General features: G+C 41.3%; 1 protein-coding gene across 1 annotated transcript; it reads left to right on the forward strand.

Moving 5' to 3' along the window:
- Nucleotides 1-321: 321 nt before the first annotated feature.
- Nucleotides 322-23,857, forward strand: si:ch211-51a6.2 (neurotrypsin). Its single transcript, XM_058652021.1, has 14 exons — nucleotides 322-646; nucleotides 7,623-7,656; nucleotides 13,647-13,889; nucleotides 14,403-14,541; nucleotides 14,661-14,836; nucleotides 15,300-15,447; nucleotides 15,734-15,906; nucleotides 16,553-16,694; nucleotides 17,792-17,994; nucleotides 18,570-18,711; nucleotides 19,914-20,186; nucleotides 21,157-21,279; nucleotides 22,213-22,493; nucleotides 23,084-23,857. Exons 1-14 carry the CDS (start codon nucleotides 560-562, stop codon nucleotides 23,401-23,403), a joined length of 2,484 nt encoding a protein of 827 aa, XP_058508004.1. The 5' UTR covers nucleotides 322-559; the 3' UTR covers nucleotides 23,404-23,857.
- Nucleotides 23,858-24,953: the final 1,096 nt, after the last annotated feature.

Below are 24,953 nucleotides of genomic sequence, written 5' to 3' on the forward strand. Positions count from 1 at the left end.
ACATGTTATAATAGTAACATACATATCACTTCATTTTTAGACTTAACCCTAGTGCCTGTGTGTGTGTGTGTGTGTGTGTGTGTGTGTGTAGGCGGCTTTGAGGACACAATGTGAGGACATTTGAGTTGGTCCTCACAACTTTAAAGAGCTTTTAGAGCGTTAAGACTTGATTTTAGGGTTAAATGTTACATTTAGTTGTGAAGGTAAAGGTGAGGGTGAGGGAATGCATTGTGTCAGCTTGTGCGCGTGAGTCACACACACACACACACACACATACGTGGAGGGAGGGAGAGAGAGAGAGAGGGAGAGAGAGAGAGTCATATTTAGCTCTTCCAGGAGGGTTGGATGTCTGGCTCCGCTGTATTTAGACTGTTGCGCGTCCACTGCTGTCACAGAATGTGTTTTCCTGTCACTGTCTTCTTGTGCAATTCGCGCTGTCTTGGCTCGGCTCGGTTCGGCTCGGCTCGGCTCGGATAACTGATCGTATCGTGGAACACGGGTGGACAGAGGGGCTGAAGGTGTGAGTGGAAGCTGTGGAGGAAATGATTCCTTCAGCAGGATGAACCGGAGGAAAGTTAGGGCCGTGTTGGTCCCGCGCTGTCTGCTGCTGCTCCTGCTGCTCCTGCTGCTGTGTGTCTCTGCAGAGGTACACACACACGCACACACACACGCGCGCGCACACACACACACACGCGCGCACGCACGCACTAAATGCCCTAACCTTAAAAACGGGTAGAATCTCTAAAAAAAAGCCCTTCAAAGTTTTGAGGACCAACCAAAACAGTTTGATTCTAAATGGTCAACATTTGTCAAAAATTGGACAAAGTCTTTCCCCTAACCTTTTTCTCAGAATGAGGTTCTGCCTCATTAGGACCAGGATTTGGTCTCCATGAGGACGACTGGTCCTGACAAGGTCAGTGTTTATGACAGGAAAGGTCCTTTTTAAACACACACACACACACACACAGGCAGATGCGTGTTACCGTGTTGTTAAACACACATTGTTATAAACAGCTGCATTGTGCACACAAACACATGTTTAGTGCTGTTGTTACGTGTCAGCGTGTGATTTATAAAAGAAAAACAGGAAAATCCATTTTATCTTTGATTTGATGTATTAATAGAGTCAGAGTTTTAAATCATATGAATTCATGTGTGCAGCTGCTTCACACCTTCACTTCATTTCCTCTGAGTTAACATGGACGCTCTCTGTTTGGCAGGAGATCATTATTTATTTTAGCTCATAAAATGTTAAAGTATGTAGTTTCATGAATAAATAAGTACTTGGTTTATTATTTTAAGTAGAATATGTGATCATTATTGTAAATGTACATTGGTTTTGTGTTACTTTATAGGTGTTACTCCAAACATCAATACAGTAGGTTAAATATTCCATTAAGACTGAACAATAGATAATAAACTATTCTTATTTAGTATATCTGGATTTATGTAATATAGCAATTTTAATATGAATCATATGTGATTTCCAGGTGCGCTTATGGACAATGATTACTCCAAGAAGTGTGTGTTCATATACTGTCTCTATTTTAACGTTGGTGTTATTATTATTATTCACATTATTTCTCACTTGGTGCAGCCACTCAGCCTCATGCTTCCTGCATGTCCACACAGCACTACTGCAGATTTGTTTTTTTATGTTTTTAACCCGAGGAGAAGTCGATCGTGTGAATTTATAAAGTAACTACTGTTGATCTGGGTTATTATTGAACATCATGTAAAATTAGACCATGAACGCATTCAAGTGACGCAGTGAAAGATATTTATTTGGATTGAATTGACGATCAGATACAAGCCTGTGCACGTTCAATCATTTCATAGTTCAACCTCTGGAACTGGCGACTACATCAGGTTTATCACGACTCTCTCTGAGTCTCGCTGAGAGCTTATCTCACTGTCATCACTTTACAACACACACACACACACACACACACACAGGCTTGCATTGCTATTCTTCTTAAGACACTGCATTCATTCACAACCTAAACACAAAGTGTTATAACCTTAACTATAACCAGTTAATGCCTAACCCTAACCTAACCACAATTCAAAACTTAGAAATTAGTTTCTGCCTCATCAGAACCAGGTTTTTGGTTTCTATGAGGACTACTGGTCCTGTCAGTAAAGAAAGGAGGTAACACACACACACACACACACACACACAGTCCCTGTCTCTGTGTGCGTGTGTGTGTGTGTGTCTTTGCAAACTTTAGACCAGTAAACTAACTCATAAATCAAGTGTAGATACTTGACCTCACATAGTAAGGTGAATGGAAAGGTCAAAGGTCAGGCAAATATAAAAGTGCTGTCAAAGTAAAGTTGTAGAAACCACATGTTGTACTGTAACTATGGAAACTAGATTTTATTACCTGCTCTTTATTTCTATCTGCTTTTGCTTATTTTAGATGCAAAAATCACTATTGGTGTATTTCTTAGATTTTTGCCATTTTATCTCAGTATTTATCACAAATTCCACATTCACACACGCAGACATGCACACACACACACACGCACACGCACACACACACACACACACACACTGAGCACTGTAAAGGTGGACACTGCAAAAATGTGTCTTTAAACGTGATTCAAAGGTTAAAAGGCAAAGCGCTTGACTCCTCAGGTTCATTCAAAATAAATTCTAGAGTTTCCCAAAAGCCAATGAAAGGAAGTTAAAGTGTGAGTAATGTTCACTGTGTTAGCTCAGCTGGTAAAACCAGGTCCACAGACAGATATCTGACTCCAGAGTGTGTTCATGTGTTCACTGCTGTGTGGCTTAGATTTGGTCAAATTATTATAAAACAGTGTAAGTTTTAGAAAGAAGGTCTGAGGGGCGCTTTGGCCCTCAGGAATCTTCCCATGATCAAATCTGGCCCTCCTTTAACAAAGTCTGGACACCCCCGATGTAGACCATTAACAGGAAGTTGCAGTCGTCCAAATGTGAGCAGATCTGGTTTTGGAGTGTTTGTTGAGCTGGAGGGAAAAAGTCTGCACAACTGAGCATATTCTGAACTGGACTGTGGTGAACTCTGTTACTCCTTGTTCTAACCTACCATGTAAATGGAACGCAGCACAAGTCTTATATACAGTACATACACTGAGAGGTGCAACGCTGTGCTCCAACGCTGTGCTCCAACGCTGTGCTCCAACGCTGTGCTCCAACGCTGTGCTCCAACGCTGTGCTCCAACGCTGTGCTCCAACGCTGTGCCCCAACGCTGTGCCCCAACGCTGTGCTCCAACGCTGTGCCCCAACGCTGTGCCCCACAGCTCACTCGGGCGAGGTCGTCATAGCACGACTGTGTGAAACTGCAGTGACACAAACACAAACTAGTGACGGTCAGTTGTTTTCGGTCTAACTGAATCATTAGAATCAGTTCATGAAAAAGATTTGTTCTTCTCTGAATGGTTCAGTACTTCCTGTGCGACCAGAGAGCAGACTCCGTGTGACACTGAGCGGGTTGTGATTGGGCTCACGATCGCTGACGACACCAGACTCCTCTGTTAAATGTTGACATTTTAGACATTTCCTTTTCTTAATGTTGGACATTAATGCTGTTTGGGGATTTTTAAGTCTTTTTAAGTGATCTACAGTTCAGCTTTGTTCAGTTTGATTCTTTTGTTGGACTTTACTATCATCACTCTCTGCCAATCAGTGGCTGACAGTCTGTCGACGTCACATTTTCGTATCGGCTCAGCTCACTTGGAACCTCGTCAGAGCAGGTACTAAAAAAGCAGCAGGTACTAAAAAGCAGCAGATACTAAAAAAGCAGCAGGTACTGTCACTGATGGAAAAGCAAAATACCTGAGTAGAGACAAGAGGAAACTGTATAATGGAAAAGTGTTTTTTGTCATGTCAGAGAAGTACGGCTGCAGAAAACATGGACGAGGGAAAAACACACATAATGTTCATCATAACGTCTATACCAACACTAGTCTGGGGGTAGAGCGAGTCATCTTTCATCTTCCGAAGGTTGTGGGTTTGATTCCCGGCTCATAGTCTACATGCTGATGTGTCCTTGTGCAACACACATAACCCCACGTTGGTCCTCACAGCTGTGCTGGCAGCGTGTGAGTGGGTATGAAAGACGAGTGATAGAAAATGTGCGGCACAGAGATGCTCTGTATGAATGTGTGAGTGAGTGGGTGAGTGGGTGAATGGGTGAATGGGTGGAGTGTAAAGCAGCTTTGAGTGGTCATCACGACTAGAAAAGCTCTATACAAATACAGACCATGTAGTCTTCAGAATGTTTGTGAGTTTTCTGACTGGGAACCTAATGTTTTTTTTCAAATCACAGCACACAGGAGTCGCTGAACAACTGCTGCCTCCGTCATTTAGTTCAAATGTGTGTTTGAAATCCTTTGTACGGATTCACCTCAGTGACACAAACCAGCGTGAGATAAAACCACTGATTTGCTGTGTGAACTTTGGTGTTGTGTGGTGTCGTGCTCGTGGATCCAGGTGCAGCAGCTCGCTCTGCACAGTCACTGTCTCTTACAACCAACATTTAAAAAAAAAAACCCATCCCTTTAGGACACAGCATTTATGCATAATGACTTTAATGTGGAGTGCAGGTCTATGCGTGTACAGTGAAGCCTGTAAGACACTTAAACATGTTCACATTCAGCTTTAGGGGCTGCATGAGACGGCCTCACGTTTGACACCTGATGTTCAGAGTCACCGAGGACTGAGCAAACATTCAAAATGTCCAGCTCTGTTTGCTTTACATTATTAGCAGGTCAAAGTCTGCACGTATTTTTATGGATATTATCACTGTAGATAAGTGTTAAAATGACTCAGCTGATTTAAAGTTACACAACGTTCTTCCACAGCTGACGTGTATGTAGTGGTGACTCTGAAGCAGGACTGACATGTCAATATTATAAAACAACACTTTTCACCAAGCGAGCAAGACTTTATGAAGTAAGCAAACAAAAATCAACCACAAACTCAAAATACACAAATAAAACATTGATTTAATCATTCAAAAACAAACGTTAGATACTTACAGTTATTACAGTTACAATTATTATACGTACCTTGTCGGATGTCGGCGGTGAAAACTTGGGGGAACCAAGTCTTCAGACCATGTTAGCAAAAATCACAGTATAATGAAGGGATACTCGCCCCCGGTGGAGCAAATATTGACCAATATTGTCCTTTGTCTAACCTGTTATTCTATCACTGTAAATGGTTTGTGTTTATACAGCGCTTTTCTAGTCTTGATGACCACTCAAAGCCACTTTACACTACAATTTTGCCATTCACCCATTCACTCAAAGCCCTGGTACACTTCCACAGTGCGCGCCACATTGCACATTCGCTCGTCAGGGTCCTGTAGTATCTCACTTCACCATCGGGTGGCGGTACAAGTCTAGGACGCATTCCTTCCAAAGAAGAAGAAGAAGAAGAAGAGGATCAATGCACGGCTCCACTGAGCGGAGAGCGTCATTGTGCAACCATGGCAACAAGAAGGACACTAGTAGAGGAAGAGCAAGGAAGTAATCCATACTGAAGAAGAGCTGCTTTGTGGAAAAGTCAGCTCCACCAGTAGATACATATATTATATATTATTCATTCAAACTGGACCCAGAAGTTCCAGCTGACGTGTTGGCATCATGGTCTTGACAAAGACACCACTGTGCTCTGAATACATTAGTATTTATGGATGACATGGAAACGACGGTTCTCCACAGAATGCAGACCAGCTACAGTATGTTGACATTGACTGTGGAATGCTGTGACGTGGTGCAGAATATTCACACGACCAACAGAAACAAAGGCTGCTCCAAACTCAACCACAAAGTATACATATGTATGAGCAATAACTGTGTGTTTGTGCGTGGAGGACGAGACCACAGAGACAAAGACACCAGAAAACTCGACATCTGTCACACTTAGGTCACTGGTCACTGTTTGACCTCACTTGACATACGGAAGCCAGGTTCCCTCTATTGTTTTTTCTTCTTCTAATGATTTATGGCAAGCTGTAAACCCCCCCCCACACACACACAATTCAAAGTTCTTAATCACAAATCTTCTCAGTATTGAAAACTGATTTTAAGAGAAAATATAAAAGCACACAGAAGGACAGGGGAAATTCTCCTTTGAATGCAAACAACAGAGTTGAGATAGAAAGAGTTCTGCATATAAAAAAAGAACTAATAACTTAAACATAAGCAGTTGTATTGAGCTTATTTTCTGTACACACATGTTATTATTATTAATGTCCATGCTCTCTAGTACATTCAGATGTGCATGCTACTCATTCCTCTGGTAACGTGGCAACTTCATCATACACAGTGTTGTAATGTAATGTAAGTACAAATACTTTGTTACTGTACTTAAGTAGAATGTTCACATATCTGTATGTTACGTCGTTATTTATACTCTGATACATTTCCCTTAACCATCTTCCATCATGCCTGTTTGTTGTCGCTAGCTGTTTTTAGCGGCACAAGCTGTTAGCCGCTCAGCTGTTAGCCGCAGATTTTGGCTCCAAGTGGACCTAAAACACACCAGCGGCTCGTTGTTTACCGCGTCCGACACCGAGGTTCTGGTCTCCGGGTTTCTGTCGTACACTCCGGATGCTGGGTTTCATCTATCAGCTGTTTCAGCTGTCAGCTGAGCGGCTAAGCGGTGAGCTAGCGAGCTCATGCAGATAAACCGCAGATTTAAAACACAGTGTGACACAGTCTAGAAGCTCCACAGACTCCAAAAGTTTCAAAAAGTTTCAAAAATACAAGCAGACACAGAGTTTGTCACGCTTCATGACAGAAGGTTCATTTTAATGTTGTTTGAAGTTGTTCGCCTGTACCTATTATTATGCTTTTATTGTGAAGAAGCCACAATAAATGTCATATTCAAAATTGTAATTGCTCACTTTGTTGAAATACTTCATACTACATCCTACATACTACTTTACTTCTATTACTTAAGTACATTTGATATCAGAAAATGACTTTTGATACTTAAGTACAGTAAATGTCAGGTACTTTAAGATACTTGTACTTTTGCTCAAATATCACTTTGAAGCACTTTACACAAACAGCACCGTGCCAACTTTAAATCTGCCATCTTGTTGTTTCAGTTTGCTTAGTCATATCTTCGTCTTCCTGACTTGACAACGTTTGTCTTCCCAGCAGAACTCCATCTCCTTCAATTTAGCTCAATATTGTGAATCAATTGTGAATTTAACTAGGAATCATTCTCCAAATAACTAGATAACTAGATAAATGAATGAAGGAGTATATATTATTCCTTTCAAAAAAACATTGAATAACCCAGATTATCATGACATGGGATGATGCGTGGTGGCATGAGGAAGTTTAAAATGATTGAGAATGATCAATTTAATGTTTATATTTTAAATAGGAGTATAAACAGTAGCATTTGATCCAGAGTGCTGTCCCAACAGCATCCATGGAGCAGAGGAGGAAAGCGTTGTCATGGAAACACAGTCATTTTCACACAGCGTTCCCCACATGTGTTTCAACAGTTATGTACTCTAGCATGTTAGCATAAAAGCACAACACACATCCTGAGAACCACTTGTTATCTGAAAGAGCTCATTGTTGCCTGATGTCCTCGTCTTTTTCCCCACAGGTCTCTGACCAGAGAATCTTGACTGTTGTTACAGGTAAGGGTCAAACTCTGTGTGTGTGTGTGTGTGTGTGTCATGACCTCTACATGACCTTTGCAAAAATGTGTGCTTCACACTTATCTTGCTTGGCGGCAAAGTTTCCATATTCATATATGAAATGAAGGTGAACACAGTTTGTGTTATTGGTCAATGATTGTGTAACATGTTCAGCATGATGTAAATGTTAATAATGTGATCTGAGCGAGGGAAGAACACATAAGCCTGGTCTCTGTCTGTCTGTCTGTCTGTCTGTCTGTACTCTGAGCTTTTCATCCCTGTACAGCTTCAACAATTATTCCATTAATCTATTATTACTCCATTACTAAATGAATTGTCAACTATTTTGATAATCCATTGATCAGTATGAGTGCAGCAGCAGCAGTAACAGCAGCAGCAGCAGCAGTAACAACAACAGCAGCAGCAGCAGCAGTAACAGCAGCAGCAGCAGCAGCAGCAGCAGTAACAACAACAGCAGCAGCAGCAGTAACAGCAGCAGCAGTAACAACAGCAGCAGCAGCAGCTGTAACAACAGCAGCAGCAGTAACAACAACAGCAGCAGTAACAGCAGTAACGGCAGCAGCAGCAGCAGTAACAGCAGTAACAACAGCAGCAGAAACAGCCTCAGCAGTAATAACAACAGCAGCAGTAACAGCAGCAGCAGCAGCAGTAACAGCAGTAACAACAGCAGCAGAAACAGCCTCAGCAGTAATAACAACAGCAGCAGTAACAGCAGCAGCAGCAGCAGTAACAGCAGTAACAGCAGCAGCAGTAACAGCAGTAACAGTAACAGCAGTTAAAGCAGCAGCAGCAGCAGTAACAGCAGCAGGAGTAACAGCAGCAGCAGTAACAACAGCAGCAGCAGAAACAACAACAGCAGCAGAAACAGCAGCAGCAGTAACAGCAGCAGCAGCAGCAGTAGTAACAGCAGCAGCAGTAACAACAGCAGCAGCAGAAACAGCAGCAGCAGTAACAACAACAGCAGCAGTAACAGCAGCAGCAGTAACAGCAGCAGCAGCAGCAGTAGTAACAGCAGCAGCAGTAACAACAGCAGCAGCAGAAACAGCAGCAGCAGTAACAGCAGCAGCGACAGAAACAGCAGCAGCAGTAACAACAGCAGCAGCAGAAACAGCAGCAGCAGTAACAGCAGTAACAGCAGCAGCAGCAGCAGCAGCAGTAGTAACAGCAGCAGCAGTAACAACAGCAGCAGCAGAAACAGCAGCAGCAGTAACAACAACAGCAGCAGTAACAGCAGTAACGGCAGCAGCAGCAGCAGTAACAGCGGTTAAAGCAGCAGCAGCAGCAGCAGCAGCAGTAACAGCAGCAGGAGTAGCAGCAGTAATAACAACAGCAGCAGTAACGGCAGCAGCAGCAGTAACAGCAGTAACAGCAGCAGCAGCAGCAGTAACAGCGGTTAAAGCAGCAGCAGCAGCAGCAGCAGTAACAACAACAGCAGCAGCAGCAGTAACTGTTAAAATCCCAAGTCTCCACCTCACCTGTCTCCTCCTCACCTGCCTCATCACTGCCACACCTACCTGGACCACACCCCTGATCCTATATAACCCGCCCCTTCCGCCCTTTGACCCCCCTATTTTTCCTCCAAACAATCCAGGAGAACAAAGGGACACTGGCTGTGAGTTTTATGGACGTTCACTCATTTAATGATTCATCTTGTTTGAAGATTTACTTAATGTTTGTGTGTCATTATACTAGAATCCTGAGTTTAATCCTTTGCTAAAGAGAGGAAAGTAAGAGTGGATGTATTATTGATGTAAGTCTAAGACAACCTCATTTCTTATTGTATATTTGATACTTTCTAGATTGTAATATTTCCTTTATCATTTTCATATAGACAAAATCATCCACCATTACCCCTCATCACCAACTACCGTTTACTTGGAAATAAAATATTGGAACTTGGAAAGCTGCCTGGATCCTGTGTTTAAATGTGCACCCAACATATGATGTTCAGTCAATCACCGCCACTGTTCAGTACAGTTTTTACACACAACACATGACTCCAACAATGAAGTGGGATAAAACAAAGTCATTTGAATCTCCATACATGATGCACATGATGCACATGATGCACATGACTCTTTGATCCAGGTTGTTTTGGAGATACAACAGGAGCAGGAATGCACTTGAGGTGCAGATGTCATCCAATGAACTTTTCCCACAGTTTGAATCAACAAACGCTGAGTCTGCAGGATTTTCAATTGACACCTTTACAGTTGTGATGCCAACGTATCAGAAGAACAGAGCAGCACTTTATCCAGTTGAGTTGAGGCTTGGCAGGTCATAAGCTTCCTTTCCTGAGGGTGTGACCCCCCCCCCCCCAACACACACACACACACACACACACACACACACACACACACACACACACACACCCATTTACATTCCATTCAGGCTGGTTGCTTCGCCGACGACATGATGTTGAGTGTTGTGTTTCTGTTTCAGGACGTTTGTGTTCTTTGTGTTTACTCGAGCAAAGTAGTTTACTCTTTTCAGTTTGTTTAGCGTTTTCAGAAATTGAGACACATGTGACATTGAAAGGGAAACAGGAAGTAACCCTTCGCTATAAGCATAGTGGACTTTAGTGGCCTCATCTTACATGGCAGTGAAGGGTCAACACTGAAATACTCTTGGAGGATTTTCATGCTTTCAGATCAGGGTTACAGTATGTCTGTGTTTGAATATAAAGGACTTTTCTAGATCACTTTTCACACTTGGCAGTAGCTTCTCTGCATTTCACCAGCACAGCTGTCTTGTTAAAGTTCCATCTGCTTACCAGGTGAACGTATCAGGTTTAACACAGAACCTGTTTTTTACACATCACTCTGGTATTCCATCACCTGAGGGAGAAATCTGAAGCGGTCTGCGATCCTGTCGATAAAATGTGAAAACTGCAAGTGAAGCTAAATAAGAGATGTTCACAGTTAAACAGCAATACGTGCAAACTATTCTCCAGAGGGTCGTTCTGGATTATAGGCTTAATCTGAGACTGAACTCTATCTACGTTATAAAAACATACAAAAAGTCTAGTTACACAGTGAGTGGAAATTCCCTCTATGTGCACTCAGACTTGGCCAATAAAGCTGATTCTGATCTGATTCTGAACAATTCTGAACAACAATGTGATAATATACCATAATGCAGTGTTTCCTAATCTTTGGATTGGGAGACCCTGCATCCTGTCCTCCTACTGAAACCTAACTGTGGGTGGTTTTGTGGTCATCTGTGTCAGAAGGCCTTTGTGAGATCTCTCTGTCAACCAGTCCAAACTGTGGCCTGTGCTCCTTTCAGCATATGGTATGGGACTGCCCAGAGGTTTATAAAGTAACAGTGACTTTATCCAAACTATCCTTCTGCTCAATGATGACTCGTGTCATGCCCCGTCAGTTGTGTTAGTTAGTTTTAGTTCAGTGTCACTTCCTGTTTTATTTTGGTAAGGGGTTTTCTCTCCTTCCTGTGAGCTGTCTTGCCTGATTCCCTGATAGTTTTCCCCTGGTGCTCATTACCCTCGCTCCCTACATATACTCCCTTCTCCCACTCTCGGCTGCCAGTGTGCCTGATGTATGTTGTCAGTGTCGCGCCATGTTTCGAACCAAGAAAGAGATCTTTTGAAGTTATAGTCAAGCTGAGGTTTTGTTTGTTTTCTCAAGTTTGAGCGCTAGTTTAGCTCAGCGATTATCCTTTTTTCCGAGCTGTCCAGCTCACCTTTTGTTTGTTGATTTAAAGAGTCACTAAAGCTCTGTAAAACCTTTCTCCTGTTTCTGGTCTCATGCATTTCGTGTGCAGGCTTCGTGAAAATTCATAACATCGTTTTTGGGGCTGAGTGAGAAGCAACGCAAAGTTTGGTTGGCTGGTTTGACGGCTTTGTACCGTTGGTAATATTTGACCTCGATGTGTGAAACTATGCCAATAAAACAGTTGTTCACAGTGTCATGGGTTAGTCAGTCAGTGTTAAGACATTCTGTTCCAGCTATGAAGTGTCTTTCAATAGCACCATTGACTGGACCTCCAACATACTGGTGTAATAAAGAAGAGCTTCACTTGGTGAGGCAGCTTCTTACCATCAATACACAGCATCCTGTCATCTCCAAAGAAGATGCAGGTGCTGGAAGTGGAATCCTATTTGCTGTAATTGCTTCAGCATGTGTCCTCACAAGATCATGAGAACCTTCATGGGACATATCCATCATAGCTGATTGTGATTGTGGAGCCTGATTGTTGACGCTGGCTCACAGAGGATGTTGTTTTAGGGGCCGTGAATGGTTGTGACGGACAAACAGGAACTCTTAGCTGAGAAATGTCATGCTCTTTTTTTAGTTGAGGAAGAGGGACACTATGTTTTTCTTCATCGTCCTGGATGCTTTCAGCATGATCCTTGCTTTAGCTGCATTGTGCCTTTTCACTTTTCTTGCATATTCCATATACCTTTCTTGTGCTTCTCTTTCAGTGGATAATCTTGTATCAAAGTCTCTGATTTCATCCTCATACTGATGTTAAGTCTTGATCATTTGTATCACGTCTTGTGTGGCTGCCACTTCACCAGCTGCCTGTTTGTGATACAAGAATGCCTGGACATTAAAAGATTGAGATTATGCTGGAAAGTGTGTGCTCAAATATCGACTCTGACTCAGTTCAGGATCACCAGCTCTTTCTCTTGCAGGTTTTGTGATAGCATTGTATACATCGAGTTTCCTTTGATGTTCGAGATGTTTCATCATATACTGTATGTGGTTGATGTCACATAGACTGGTATTGATGTCGTTCATAACCTCAGTAATCAGTTGAGCGTCACCCTGGTTCAAAATGGCTCTTTTCACTCCATTGATGTGATGCTTCCATCGTCTATGGAAGCGTTCACTGTCCCTTGTAGATGATTTCATTTAGTATCTTTTTCAGTAAGAGCATGTGTTTAAATACACATGCTCACATGCTAAATAATAAAAATAAATACCTTTACTAGACTCATGACTATTGAATCTCACAAAATGAAAACAATGTTTCATGAAACAAAAATGCAAAACTCCGCCTTAGAAAAGTAAATACTTATGACCACAAATGTACATTCAGTCCTTGAAATATCTTCTTAAGCTTCCAAAGCCTAAATGTGCCATTATTGCCTTGAGACAGCAGTTGAATGGTCTGCGTGCAGCTTCTCTGAATGACTTCACCATCTGCTTCTCATGGGCCACAAATGCAGAGAAGTGTCTGATGTGAAGGCACAAGGTCATTTTCTCTGGTGTCTAATGTTTCTTTGTCTCTGACACTTTTACCCTCTTATTAACTCACAATGGAGCTTTTCTCCTGAGGTTCTTTTCATGGATGGCCTTGATATATAGGACATATATCTATATTTGTAATAGTTATTATTTTTGTTTATATACTATACATTAATGTTAATACTATTTCTTTTTGTACACTTTATTGCTGTTATTTTTGAGTGCACAGGCAAACGTGTTTCTTTACTGTGGATATGACAATAAACACCTTGAATCTTTGAATGTTGAGTCTGATATGGCACGAGATGAACTCTTCAGCCTCTCCATGCACAGACAACCAGGGGAAAGGGGAACGATGGAAATAAGAGAAAAGAAAAGAAAAAAACAGGCAAACCTTTGCAAATTAAATCAAATGTTTAATGTAAAAAGTAATGGAAGGCATTACAAAATTTGAAGTAAATGATTAATTTTAACAATTGTGCCATCTTGTGGTAATCAAAGAAGTGTCAGTGATCACAGGGGTGAAGGTTTACTTCCACCTGAAAACAACACAACACACGCCAAGTTTTCAAGAGAACAGCCAGTCAGCACATGACATACATGAAACAGCCAACAATGAGTCTGACAGATGTTTGCATTAAGCTTCAGGTTCAGGATCTGAGTGATCTGTATCTCTGTGTTTGTCTAACAATCTTACTCATTAAATTATACAAGTAGATAAGAAGTGAGTGACTGTCTCGTGTCCTGTGTCTGCAGCTGCTCTCTCCTGTTCACAAGGCTTTGAAGAGCTGGGATATTATAACGGCTCAGTTTTCCACACGGACTCGGGCTTCCCCTGCCTCAAGTGGACAGATTTCCCAGATTACATACAGCAGTACCCGCAGAGAGGACTGGGAGAGCACAACTTCTGCCGAAACCCAGACGGAGAGGCCAACCCCTGGTGCTTCTTCAGGCAGAGCTCTGGTGCCATCAGCTGGGCTCACTGTGACTGCCAGCAGGGTGAGCAGAGCTGAGGGAGGCACATGGATACATACAGTATACAAGTATAATGAGATCACAGTGTCTCAAAACAATCTGTCACCTGTCTGTACTAATATACCTGGACCTTTAGAGTGTTGTTCTTCATTAACATTATATGCTATGGAAGTGTATTACATTCACTTGAGTCTCGATACCTCATTTGAAAGCAAACATGTCGCAGTTGTCTAGTTTAATAACATTTTACTTTTAGACACTGGGAGATTCTCCTGTCTTTAGGTCGTAACCATGGTATTGTTGGACGTGTTGGACTTTGCGGTTGTTCATATGGACAGCACATGTAGACGCTGCACTTGAAATGCAGTCTGAAACTAAAAATACAGGTGTTTATGTATCAGAATCCTGCATCAATGGTGCAATAGACGGGTTTTCATGGCTATACCGCGAGTAGTGATCTCAAAACAATTGCTGGATACTTTGAAGCAAATCAAATCAGTGAATAAAGCATACGTGTTACCCCTGTGTTGTCTGCAGGTGCAGCCAGATTGGTGGGAGGGTCATCGATCAACAATGGGCGACTGGAGGTCTATGTGAATGGCCAGTGGGGGGCAGTATGTGACACACACTGGACTGACCGTGATGCCAGTGTCGTGTGCAGACAGCTTGGACTCAGGTGAGCAGGACAGTTTCACAGAGCTGAGACTTTTGCATAGAACTGTCTATTCAACCATTTTAACATAAATTCATTCACTTATTTAAATATGAGAAATGTGTGTGTGTGTGTGTGTGCAGTGAGATCGGTACAGCCCTGCACGAATCCTACTTTGGTCCTGGGTCATTCTTCCATTATGAGCGTCTGGGTTGCCGTGGTAATGAAAATTCCTTAGTGCTGTGCCAGAGCCAGAAGTTTGTCACCAATGACTGCAACCATGGCAACGAGGCGGGGCTGGTTTGTGCTGAACCGGAAGGTGAGACCAGGTGTTCCCACATCCCACCATCTCTTTTAGCTAATTAATTTAATTTATTTGATTTCATTGTTTTTTATTGTATGGCTGTTATTTCTTCATGTGTTTTTTTTAATGATCTTTAATTTATTTTAATCTATTTCACTTCATTTTGAACCTTTTACTTATTATGTCTTTTATTTATTCTGTACAACACTTTGGTCCACTGTGGTTTGATTAAAGTGCTTAACAAATAAAGGTGGATAATATGGAGACACAGAGATATCCCATCATAACCACATCTAACTACTAAGTGAAAATGAGTCATTTCCTGTGTTTGATTTTGACAAATGTACATATTTTCATTCTTTTTTCACGTGTCATCCCAGGAGTGACTCACACAACTGGACTAAAGCAATCGCACACTGATTGCCACACATGTGCACTGTGCTGAATGGATGTTGTTGCATTCTCTCGTGTTTCTCAGGCACTGGAATCCCTCTGAGGCTGGTGGGTGGCCTGGAGGACTTCGAGGGTCATGTGGAGGTGTACCACAAAGGCAGGTGGGGAACTATCTGTGGTCACCACTGGGATGACACTGATGCTGAGGTGGTTTGTCGGCAGTTGGACCTGGGGTAAGAAATATTCCCGGACTCGCATCTGTGGCTCCTTTGAATCTTAATCCCTTTCATTTTATACATCTAAAGTGAATATAACATGTCTGAAAATGGGTTTTAAAATCCCATTTCCTATTCCAAGCTATTCCTAACCATAAAGGTGTAAGTGTGAGACAAAAGACAAAAGTAGGCAGCAGGACAACGAATGTGCAGTAATGATAGGAGAACGCCCGGCAGTAGCTCACACGCAGACATTAATGTGCTTCTCATTCATTGTTGTGTGTGTGTTTGTCCTGACTAACAGGGGTGTGGCTAAAGCTTGGTCATTGCCTCACCAGGGATTTGGTCCCATCTTGCTAAATGAGGTCCAGTGCACAGGAAATGAACTCTCTCTGGACGAGTGTCCTCATAACAACTGGGAACCACACAACGGTGACCACAAGGAAGTGGCAGCTGTTTCCTGCAACCCATACACAGGTCAGAGGCTGCAGAGGAAACGCATCACAAGCTAAAACAACAAGCGTTGATCAATACTGAAGCTATGCTTTCAAAAGTCTAGATCTTTATATACAGTTTGGTGACTTTGGGCCACTCACTTTTCCTCCATATGTTTGGTAGAACGAGACACGATTTTATTGAATGTCATAATAAACAGCACTAAATACAAGTTGATAGTCATCATCATATTCATGAATGTAGAAAACAAGACGGAGCCTGCAGCTAATCCAGTCAATCACAACCTTGTGTAATTTAAATCAGTTTTATATATTAACTGAGTTCTCCTTCATCTGTGTTTTTAATCGAAATCTTTCTGATCTGCATCTGTGATGCTTTTGCTGAAGGGAATCTTGAATCTTGAATCTTGAATGATGATAATGATTTAAGATTCAAATGTGTCCTGTCCATGCAAATCTCTATGTCTGTGTGAATGACCAACCCAACACAGGCTGCGAGGCTATGACTGAGCACATGCAGGTGCATTATGATCTCCAGCGTAAAACAAAGATAAAGATCTCTGTGAGGAGAAATGCTTGAAACAACATTCAAACCCAGAGTTTTCCTGCGCGTCCTGAGCATGAACTGAGCATGAACTGAGCATGAAGTGCATGTTTTCCTGTTGCAGACGGTGCAGTGCGGCTGGTGGGATCATTAAAGCACTGGGAGGGTCGCGTGGAGATTTACCACCAGGGACAATGGGGCACTGTGTGTGACGACAACTGGACGGAGCTCAACACACAGGTAGTGTGTCGACAGCTGGGCTTCAGGTCAGTCATTACAGCTCCGCTGCAGCCTGCCGCTTAAATTCAAGTGATAATGAGTTATTTTCTGTGTGTTTTTTTATTAAAAGTATTCATATCACATCATAAATATGTTTATATTTTGGCGATGTGGAGGAATTCCTCCGCGCAGGTCTCAGTGATTAGACACACGTCTGTGTTTTTGACTGTCGAAGCAAAGGATCACAACTTTCAGTCATTGTCAATAAGCTGTGTTGTGACACCCAGGTAGTTGTCGTACTGCATACTGCATACAACAGCTTCCACATCATTATTACATCATTTATACCATGTAAGAATAAAGATTCATTAAATAAATTCATGTATTTAATCTTATTTCTTACAAATTAAGTATTTCTACACAATAAGGCAGTTTTCTGACTTAGAATAGTGGTTATCTTGTGTAGATCTTTGGAAGGCAAAGGTACCTGAACAAAGACATTATTGCTAGTGCTGTCAATGGAGAGATTAATTAATTATGATCTGTAATTAATCGATCTAATTCATCTCTTCTTTTTTAAATCTCACCTAATAATGACTTAGAAAAGCCCTCAACTTGAGGTATTTTCATTTAAATTCATTATTACATTATTGTGGCAGATCAAAAGATTGATATATAACAAAAAAGTGGCTTTATAAAGTCATTTATTGTTTGCAGCCATTTACATTCCACTGTGTTCTTTTGTCAAACTCCAAATAATTAGGAAATACTTAGTTAAAAATAAAATTAAAAAAGATTAAAGAACATAACAAGCTAAATATGACTGTAATTAATTAATCCCAATTAACGCGATCATTTGACACCCCTAATTATTGCATCACCTTCGTGTCAGTGTATCATTTTCAGACAAAAAAAGGCAAAAAATCTTTTTTTTAATTTAGAGTACCTTGACCTTTGACCTATCAGATCCAGCGCATCCTTTATAGATTTTCTTTCCAGTAGTGATGTCATCAAGTTTGTTTAAAATCTTCAGTCTACATGGAGATATCCAGCTCTGTGTGTGTGTGTGTGTGTGTGTCTGTGTGTGTGTGTGTGTGTGTGTGTGTGTGTGTGTGTGTGTGTGTGTGTGTGTGTGTGTGTGCAGGAGCCAGGCTGACGTGTCCCCTGATGTTGTGTATGAAGAAGGTCGTGGGCTGATCCTGCTGGATGACGTCAGGTGTCAGGGATCAGAGTCCACTCTACTGGCCTGCTCCCACTCCCAGTGGGGCGACCATGACTGCTCCCACAGCGAGGACGTGGTCGTTCGCTGTGAGAGAGAACGAGACGCCAGTGACATGTCAGCCTCAGGTGGTCAACACACACAGACACACACACGCACACACACACACACGCACAGACCTGTGCTCAGCCACGTTTACTGTAAATGTCACACACTAACCACATGGCACAATGACTTGCCAACTAAAAATTATAAACTCTTCCACTCTGTTAAAAACGTCCTGTGCATTTTTTTCCCCGCCATTTTCAGAGCGAGGTTTTCCCCCTGATATGAACACAAGAGCCGCATGAAACTAGGTAAAGAGCCGCATGTGGCTCGGGAGCCGCGGGTTGATGTGCATCTTTCCATCACACAGCCGTCACAGGTGTGCAACAGTGGGTTAAATGTCTTCTAAGACTTTCCCTCAGCACTTCACAGTCACGCTGATGCACTATATTTAAACATTGACTCTTTAAGTTCCACAGCAGTGAACAGTAAACAGCACACACACATTTAAAAGCTTCCTGATGAACACATGACGTCCATGTGTGTCACAGAAAACACACATTTTACCGGCAGGTGTGAACAAATGAACTAAGTGCTTCTTCCCAGTTGTTAATCCTGAACCATCCACTGATGGAAGTGTGTGGTGGTTGTGTTGCAGGCCCTCTGGTGCGTTTGGTTGGTGGAGAAAGCAGAAAGGAGGGGAGAGTGGAGGTCTTCATCAATAACCAGTGGGGAAGTGTGTGTGACGACGGCTGGAATGATGTCAGCGCAGCTGTAGTTTGCAAACAGCTCGGGTTCACGTTAGTATGAATGCATTCAATACATTATACCCAATTAGAAGAAGATGTATTCTTAATTGATTTCAATGAACAAAAATAATCTGTGGACAAAGGGAATTTTACTTCAAGAACCTTTAACCTTTATTCTAGAGTGTAAATTCTGTCCCCATAAGATACAGATGCAGATGTTCTCTATAGACAGAGAGACAGAGAGTTTAACTCTGTACCCAACAGTGTGAGAAACAAATCACTTTTATATAAATACATTTTAAAGGTTCTGATCCAGATGAAAATCAGAGTCTGTGTGGAAGCAAACAACAAGATCAGGAGGAATGAAAAACAAGGCGTGTGTTTGTTCTTCAGTCAAGAGCAGGGGTGTCAAACTCAACACACAGGTACAGCACAATTTCATCTCAAGTGGGCCGGACCAGTCAAAATGGTAAAATAATAGCATAATAACCTATGAACAACAAGAACTCCTTTGTTTTTTCTCCTTTGTTTTACATTTAATGAAGGATAGTTTTACAAAACAAAACAAGTGCAATTTCAACAATATCATGCCTAAACTTACTATTTACACATCACATCTGGATCTGAAGGCACAAACATTTAGTCACTGGTATCTGGAAGTGAAAAATATTGTATTTGACATTACGTTTAGATTGTAATCGTAGTGTGAAATTTGAACAAATTCATATTATGGGCCGGATTGGACCCTCTGGCAGGCCGGTTCTGGCCCCCGGGCCGTATGTTTGACACCCCTGGTCAAGAGGGTTAAACAGAGACAAGGAAAGACTGCTGGCATTATGGGAATGCATAAAAAAAAGAAAAGAAAAGAATTGAGTTCAAATCAAACACAGTTTTCACCTCACTTTAGTCAAATTGTTTCAAATAAGATATGCAGTAAATAAAATAGAGCAGTGGTTTGCAATTGAATTCTTTTTGTTGTTTTTGAAAAATATTTGCTTGTCCTCACAAAAATCACAAAGTCGTACAGAATTCAGAGTCAAAGACACACGGAACAGTCTATAACAAATTCAAGTTACTTTTTAACACAAGATTGAATAGTTTTGATTAGAAGAAAACCAGTTGTGTAGAAAACGTTGTGGTATATAGAATGAATTCAACTTAAACTACTGTCTATGTACACAAATATGCAGTACAATGATATTTCCAGAACAAAAGAAAACAAAGATTAACAGACCTGTGTGCTGTCCTCTCAGTGGCTCAGCGAAAGCTCGGTCCATGGCGTACTTTGGCGAGGGTCGAGGTCCGATCCTCCTGGACAACGTTCGCTGCTCTGGGAGGGAGACGTCGTTAGAGCAGTGTTCCACAGTGGGTCAGGACGGACATGACTGTCGCCACAGTGAGGACGCTGGGGTCATCTGTGACTACACGCTGGACCCTGTGGGAGACATGTGGACACACACCTGTGGCATGAGGCTCAATAATCAACGGCGGCGCCGGCGGATTATAGGAGGAGATAAGGCGCTGAGGTGACAGTTTATTAAACTATTGTTATTTATTTGGCAAATAACAAACTGTAATTCAACTTTTTGAGCCGGCTCACTGGAATTCTTCTCTGAAATTAGTCAGAAATTAATCAAATTTTTCAGTTCAGGAATGAAGGAAGTAAATAACTATAATTTGATATTAATTAAGAAATAATAATGTGCTTTACTATCTTTTCTTTTTTTTTGTAAAACAATAATGGTTATATTTTATATAATTTCTTTTAAAGAGCTTCCATTATAATAATATGATAATTCCTAACACTGTTAATGTGGGTGGTGGTCTAATCTATTCACAGTCATGAAACACATGTTTTAATCCATGAATTGTTTGGTCCATAAAATGTTGATCAGTTTGGCTCAAACCTGAGAATGATGACGTTTAGTCCACATACCAAAATGATTCAGTTTTAATAATTCTTTGTCATTTGGAGCTAAGAAACCAGAAAATGAATATTCATATTCATATTTAAGTAGCTGAGAAATCAGAGAAACTTGTTTTAATAATTAAAAAACACTCAAATTATTATTAGATTATCAAATAATTGACGATTCATTTAGAAATCAATAAATGATGGATGGGTTGAATAATTGTTCATTAGAGTGTCTCAGAATCACGTGTAGTCCTTTCTGTTGCTATGGCAATGACCAGCCCAATGCTGGTATTAACCCAAGATACATTTGTTTCTTCTCAACTAGAAGAACACAGTGAAGTCAGAGGTGACGTCACTCTTCCAGTGTTTATGGAAAAGCATTGTTACCTGGAAATGCCTTTAATGCACAGGAAGGTTGTGTGGACGGCGCGATGTCTCACATAGAAAACAGGCGTCTTCCACCTGTGCAACATCATCACAATTACAAGTGTTCTGTGTGTGAAGGATGTGGAAAAACCAGTGGATACTTTGGTGTTTAGCTGTAACGTAACGTAGAGTTTGTCCTGTGTGTGTGATTTCAGGGGTCAGTGGCCCTGGCAGGTTTCTCTGTGGCTGAGGTCTCAGTCTAAAGGAAACCATCCTCTGTGTGGCGCCTCTCTCATCAATGCCTGCTGGGTTGTCACCGCTGCCCACTGCTTCAAGAGGTAGGAGGCAGCGCCCTCTGCTGGTTGCAGTGGGAACAGCTATGTTCCTCACTGACACACTTTTATATGAACATGTTCTTTACTGCAGGTTCCTGAACTGTAAACAGTAAAGGTCTGAAAAAGCAGGAGCTCAGGACCACATGACACCCTTAATAATAATAATAATAATAATAATAATAATAATAATAATAATAATAATAATAAATAATAAATAAAAGAGGAAATTCACAAAAAGATATACGACACACTTGTGTGTTATATGTACGATACATGATGTCTTTGGGCTTTTTCTAAGTAGAGCATGTTATCGCAAAGCTTTGGCCTATTATTTAGCACATTGTCAAAAGTGTTGTGGGATTATATGCTGTATTAAACACAAATTAGAGAATTGAGATTAAAAGTTATTGTTAAGAAACAAAATATTATATAAGAGTCACTGGCTGCTGATCCGTTGACTGTTGTCATGCAGCATAAGTTGGTAAATTATATCTTAACATATCTTTTAAAATGACCACATGTTATTAACACGTAGGTGTGAGTGTGAGAGTGAATGGTTGTGTGTCTTTGTGTGTCCCTGTGATGGACTGGTGATCTGTCCAGGGTGTGACTATGGTGACTATTGGATGGATATAGCATGATATTTCACATCATTTATGAATAAACGTTTGTTTCCATATAGAATGATATTTATTAAAACATATTTATAATGCAAAATGAATCTATAAATATCACAATCAGTTATTGTAGTGAGGTTGACATTACATTTAAATTAATTTAAGTGGTATTAGAAATGTCTTTAAAAGAAGAAACGAGGTATTTCATCACATTTGATGAAATGACCATGGAAATAATCCCGTTTAAAAACAGTGAATTTCAGTTTATCTTGTATTAAATGATGAACATTTATGTAGAAAATCATTTCCAATCTTTCAGATTTGGCAGAGATCCATCACACTACGTGTTACGCCTGGGGGACTACCACACTGAGGAGCAGGATGACTTTGAACGCACCTTGTCCCCTGAACGCATCGTCATCCACAGGAAGTATCACAGTCAGGACTGGGAGTATGACATCGCCCTTGTGAGGCTCAAGGGTACAGAGGGCAACTGTGTGGCATTCAACCCTCACACTGGTGCAGTGTGTCTGCCAGAGTCAGGCAACAAGTGGGAGAAGAGACCGGACGCCTGTGTGATCACGGGCTGGGGCATCACAGGTGATCATTCATCCACTGTGACTGTGACTGTGACTGTGTGTGTGTGTGTGTGTGTGTGTGTGTGTGTGTGTGTGTGTGTGTGTGTGTGTGTGTAACACTTATGCAACAGCATTTACTCATCATCAAGTAAGTCATTAAGTTATTAGTTCATGTTAATGATTAAATACAATGACAGATTCACATTTACACAAAACAATCCAACCACAAGTACCAGGTATATCATAACAAATGTAAAATAAGATTCAATTAATATAGAATATACAAAACGTAAACATGTTTTACACAGTTAATATGTAACAGGCTGCCACTCTAGAGGCGTCATCTCGCATCTTCTTTTTTTCCTATTATTAGTTCTAAAAAATGAATAGATGTCATGTCTTTCAAAAGCTTCTTTCTTTCTTTCTTTCTTTCTTTCTTTCTTTCTTTCTAAATTTCTATGCTGCGTCTAAATTTAGACGCAGCATAAATCTGTTCAATTTATTCAGTTAGAACATACACACAGGTTTTAAGTGTGGCTTTAGCTGTGAAACAAGCAACCACTCATTGAGATTGTCATGTGTATGTGAACATGAATGTTTTCCCTCTGCCAGACTCAGAGTACTCTCGGACTCTGCTCCAGGCCTGGGTGCCCCTGCTCCCGTCTTGGAAGTGCAAGAAACGATACGCTCATCGCTTCACGAGCCGTATGCTGTGTGCCGGGAGCCTGTCGGAGCGCCACCGCGTGGACAGTTGCCAGGGGGACAGCGGGGGTCCGCTGGTTTGCCAGGGGGAGGGGGGCCGTTGGGTGCTGACAGGTATCATCTCGTGGGGTCACGGCTGTGGTAACCCCTCTTTCCCCGGGGTGTACACTCGTGTCAGCAGGTTCCTGAGGTGGATTGACAAAGTCATTAACAAACCCTTCACCAGCTAATGATGGAGCGCAGCAGTGTTATACAGTACACTCAGGTTCCGCCTCCTGCCCGCTGCTCGCTGCCCGCGCTGCTCGCTGCCCGTGTTGTGCCTGCTGAACTCCTCAGATGACGTGTCTCTGCTCCAGTGTCACTTCCAAAGACGTGTTACTAACATGGCTTAATACTGTCAGTGTGAAATAGTGTCAGATGACTGGCGGTGTCACGATCTCCATTATAAATAGAATATGATTCTAAACGACATCACGGTCTTGACCTCTGATTTGACCACGCCTCCAGTGTAGGCGTGCCAGAGGAAAATAAATAGCGTTGTAGCCATTTTAGCACGACTACACGTTACCTCATCCCGCTAACCCAACACTGCTGCCAACTCATAGTAACCATGGCAACTGGAGTTTTGTTTGTAAGCTGAGTTATGCACGTGTTTAGCACAGCACAGAACATCTCTGTATGACGCAACTACCGTCCGTGCGTCTTTTGGTCATTCGATTTTCAATTCATAAACGGATATTTAAAAACAAAAATTTAATTTTCGTTTTAAAATACAAACATTAAAATTGAATTACAAGGTTTTTTTTCTTTGTCAATGTCAGAAAGGGATGGACTAACTTTAAAAAAAAATTTGTTTTTCATTTTCTAGTTATAATAACAAAATTAAAATCACTAGATGACAGAAACGGTAAGATGCCTGTTTTTTCATATAGAAACGATTTTCTGCAAAAAATGTGAGGAGATTTTGTGTGTGTGTGTGTGTGTGTGTGTGTGTTGCACACGCACACACTCGCATTGTGTATTTTCATGATAAACATATCAGCTGGGATGATTTTGGAATGTTGATGAGGATGATGAAGGGGTACCTGGCCTCCTCCCGTATGTTCAATGTTAATGTTTGTACTTTAAAACGAAAATTAAATAACCACTCATGACCTTATTCAGTGGTGGAAAACCCTGGATTTAAGCATTTACTGGTTATTGTTACATTCATATTGTTAATAAATTATTTAAATTAAATGACAATTAATGTACTTCGTGTGATAACTGGTGGACATTATATCAGTCTTGACAATCAAAATGGGAATTAAAAAGTTAAATGAGTGATCATAACATCAAACCAATGATCGTAGACTAAACTAGACAAGAAAACAAATCTGCGCTAAAAGAGAGAAAAAAGGAGAATCCTGAGATGAAACCACTGCGATGCCTTAAAGGAACCTCCACATGTAAACTAGTGATTCTGTTCTTCGTTCTTGGATCCCCTCATTGTTCAGTCCTCATTTGCAAAATAGAATTTCAAAAGAATCTGACACACAACAGCACCAAAGCACCAAGAACATGGCAGTCCTGAACGTCACGCAACCAAGGTGACGCCATTCTGGCTGACAACAATTCACATTGTTCACATTGACCCTTTCCAGAGCTACATCACAGCAGTTTAAGTCTACAGCATGTAAAATGTCTTAAAGATTCATCTATCATGTAACCTCGCCGTTAGATAGCCTGTTTTGTCCTGTACCTGTAACTCCACCCTCCCACCTTCTTCCCTCTCCAACTG

Source organism: Solea solea, chromosome 15, assembly GCF_958295425.1.
Source record: "Solea solea chromosome 15, fSolSol10.1, whole genome shotgun sequence".
NCBI classification, from domain to species: domain Eukaryota; kingdom Metazoa; phylum Chordata; class Actinopteri; order Pleuronectiformes; family Soleidae; genus Solea; species Solea solea.

Bases quoted from the DNA above. Each gene is read 5' to 3' on its own strand.
- si:ch211-51a6.2 (XM_058652021.1), top strand. From the start codon at position 560: ATGAACCGGAGGAAAGTTAGGGCCGTGTTGGTCCCGCGCTGTCTGCTG. The intron at 13,890-14,402 runs GTGAGCAGAGCT...TGTTGTCTGCAG, and splicing joins TCACTGTGACTGCCAGCAGG to GTGCAGCCAGATTGGTGGGA. The intron at 17,995-18,569 runs GTGGTCAACACA...GTTGTGTTGCAG, and splicing joins CAGTGACATGTCAGCCTCAG to GCCCTCTGGTGCGTTTGGTT.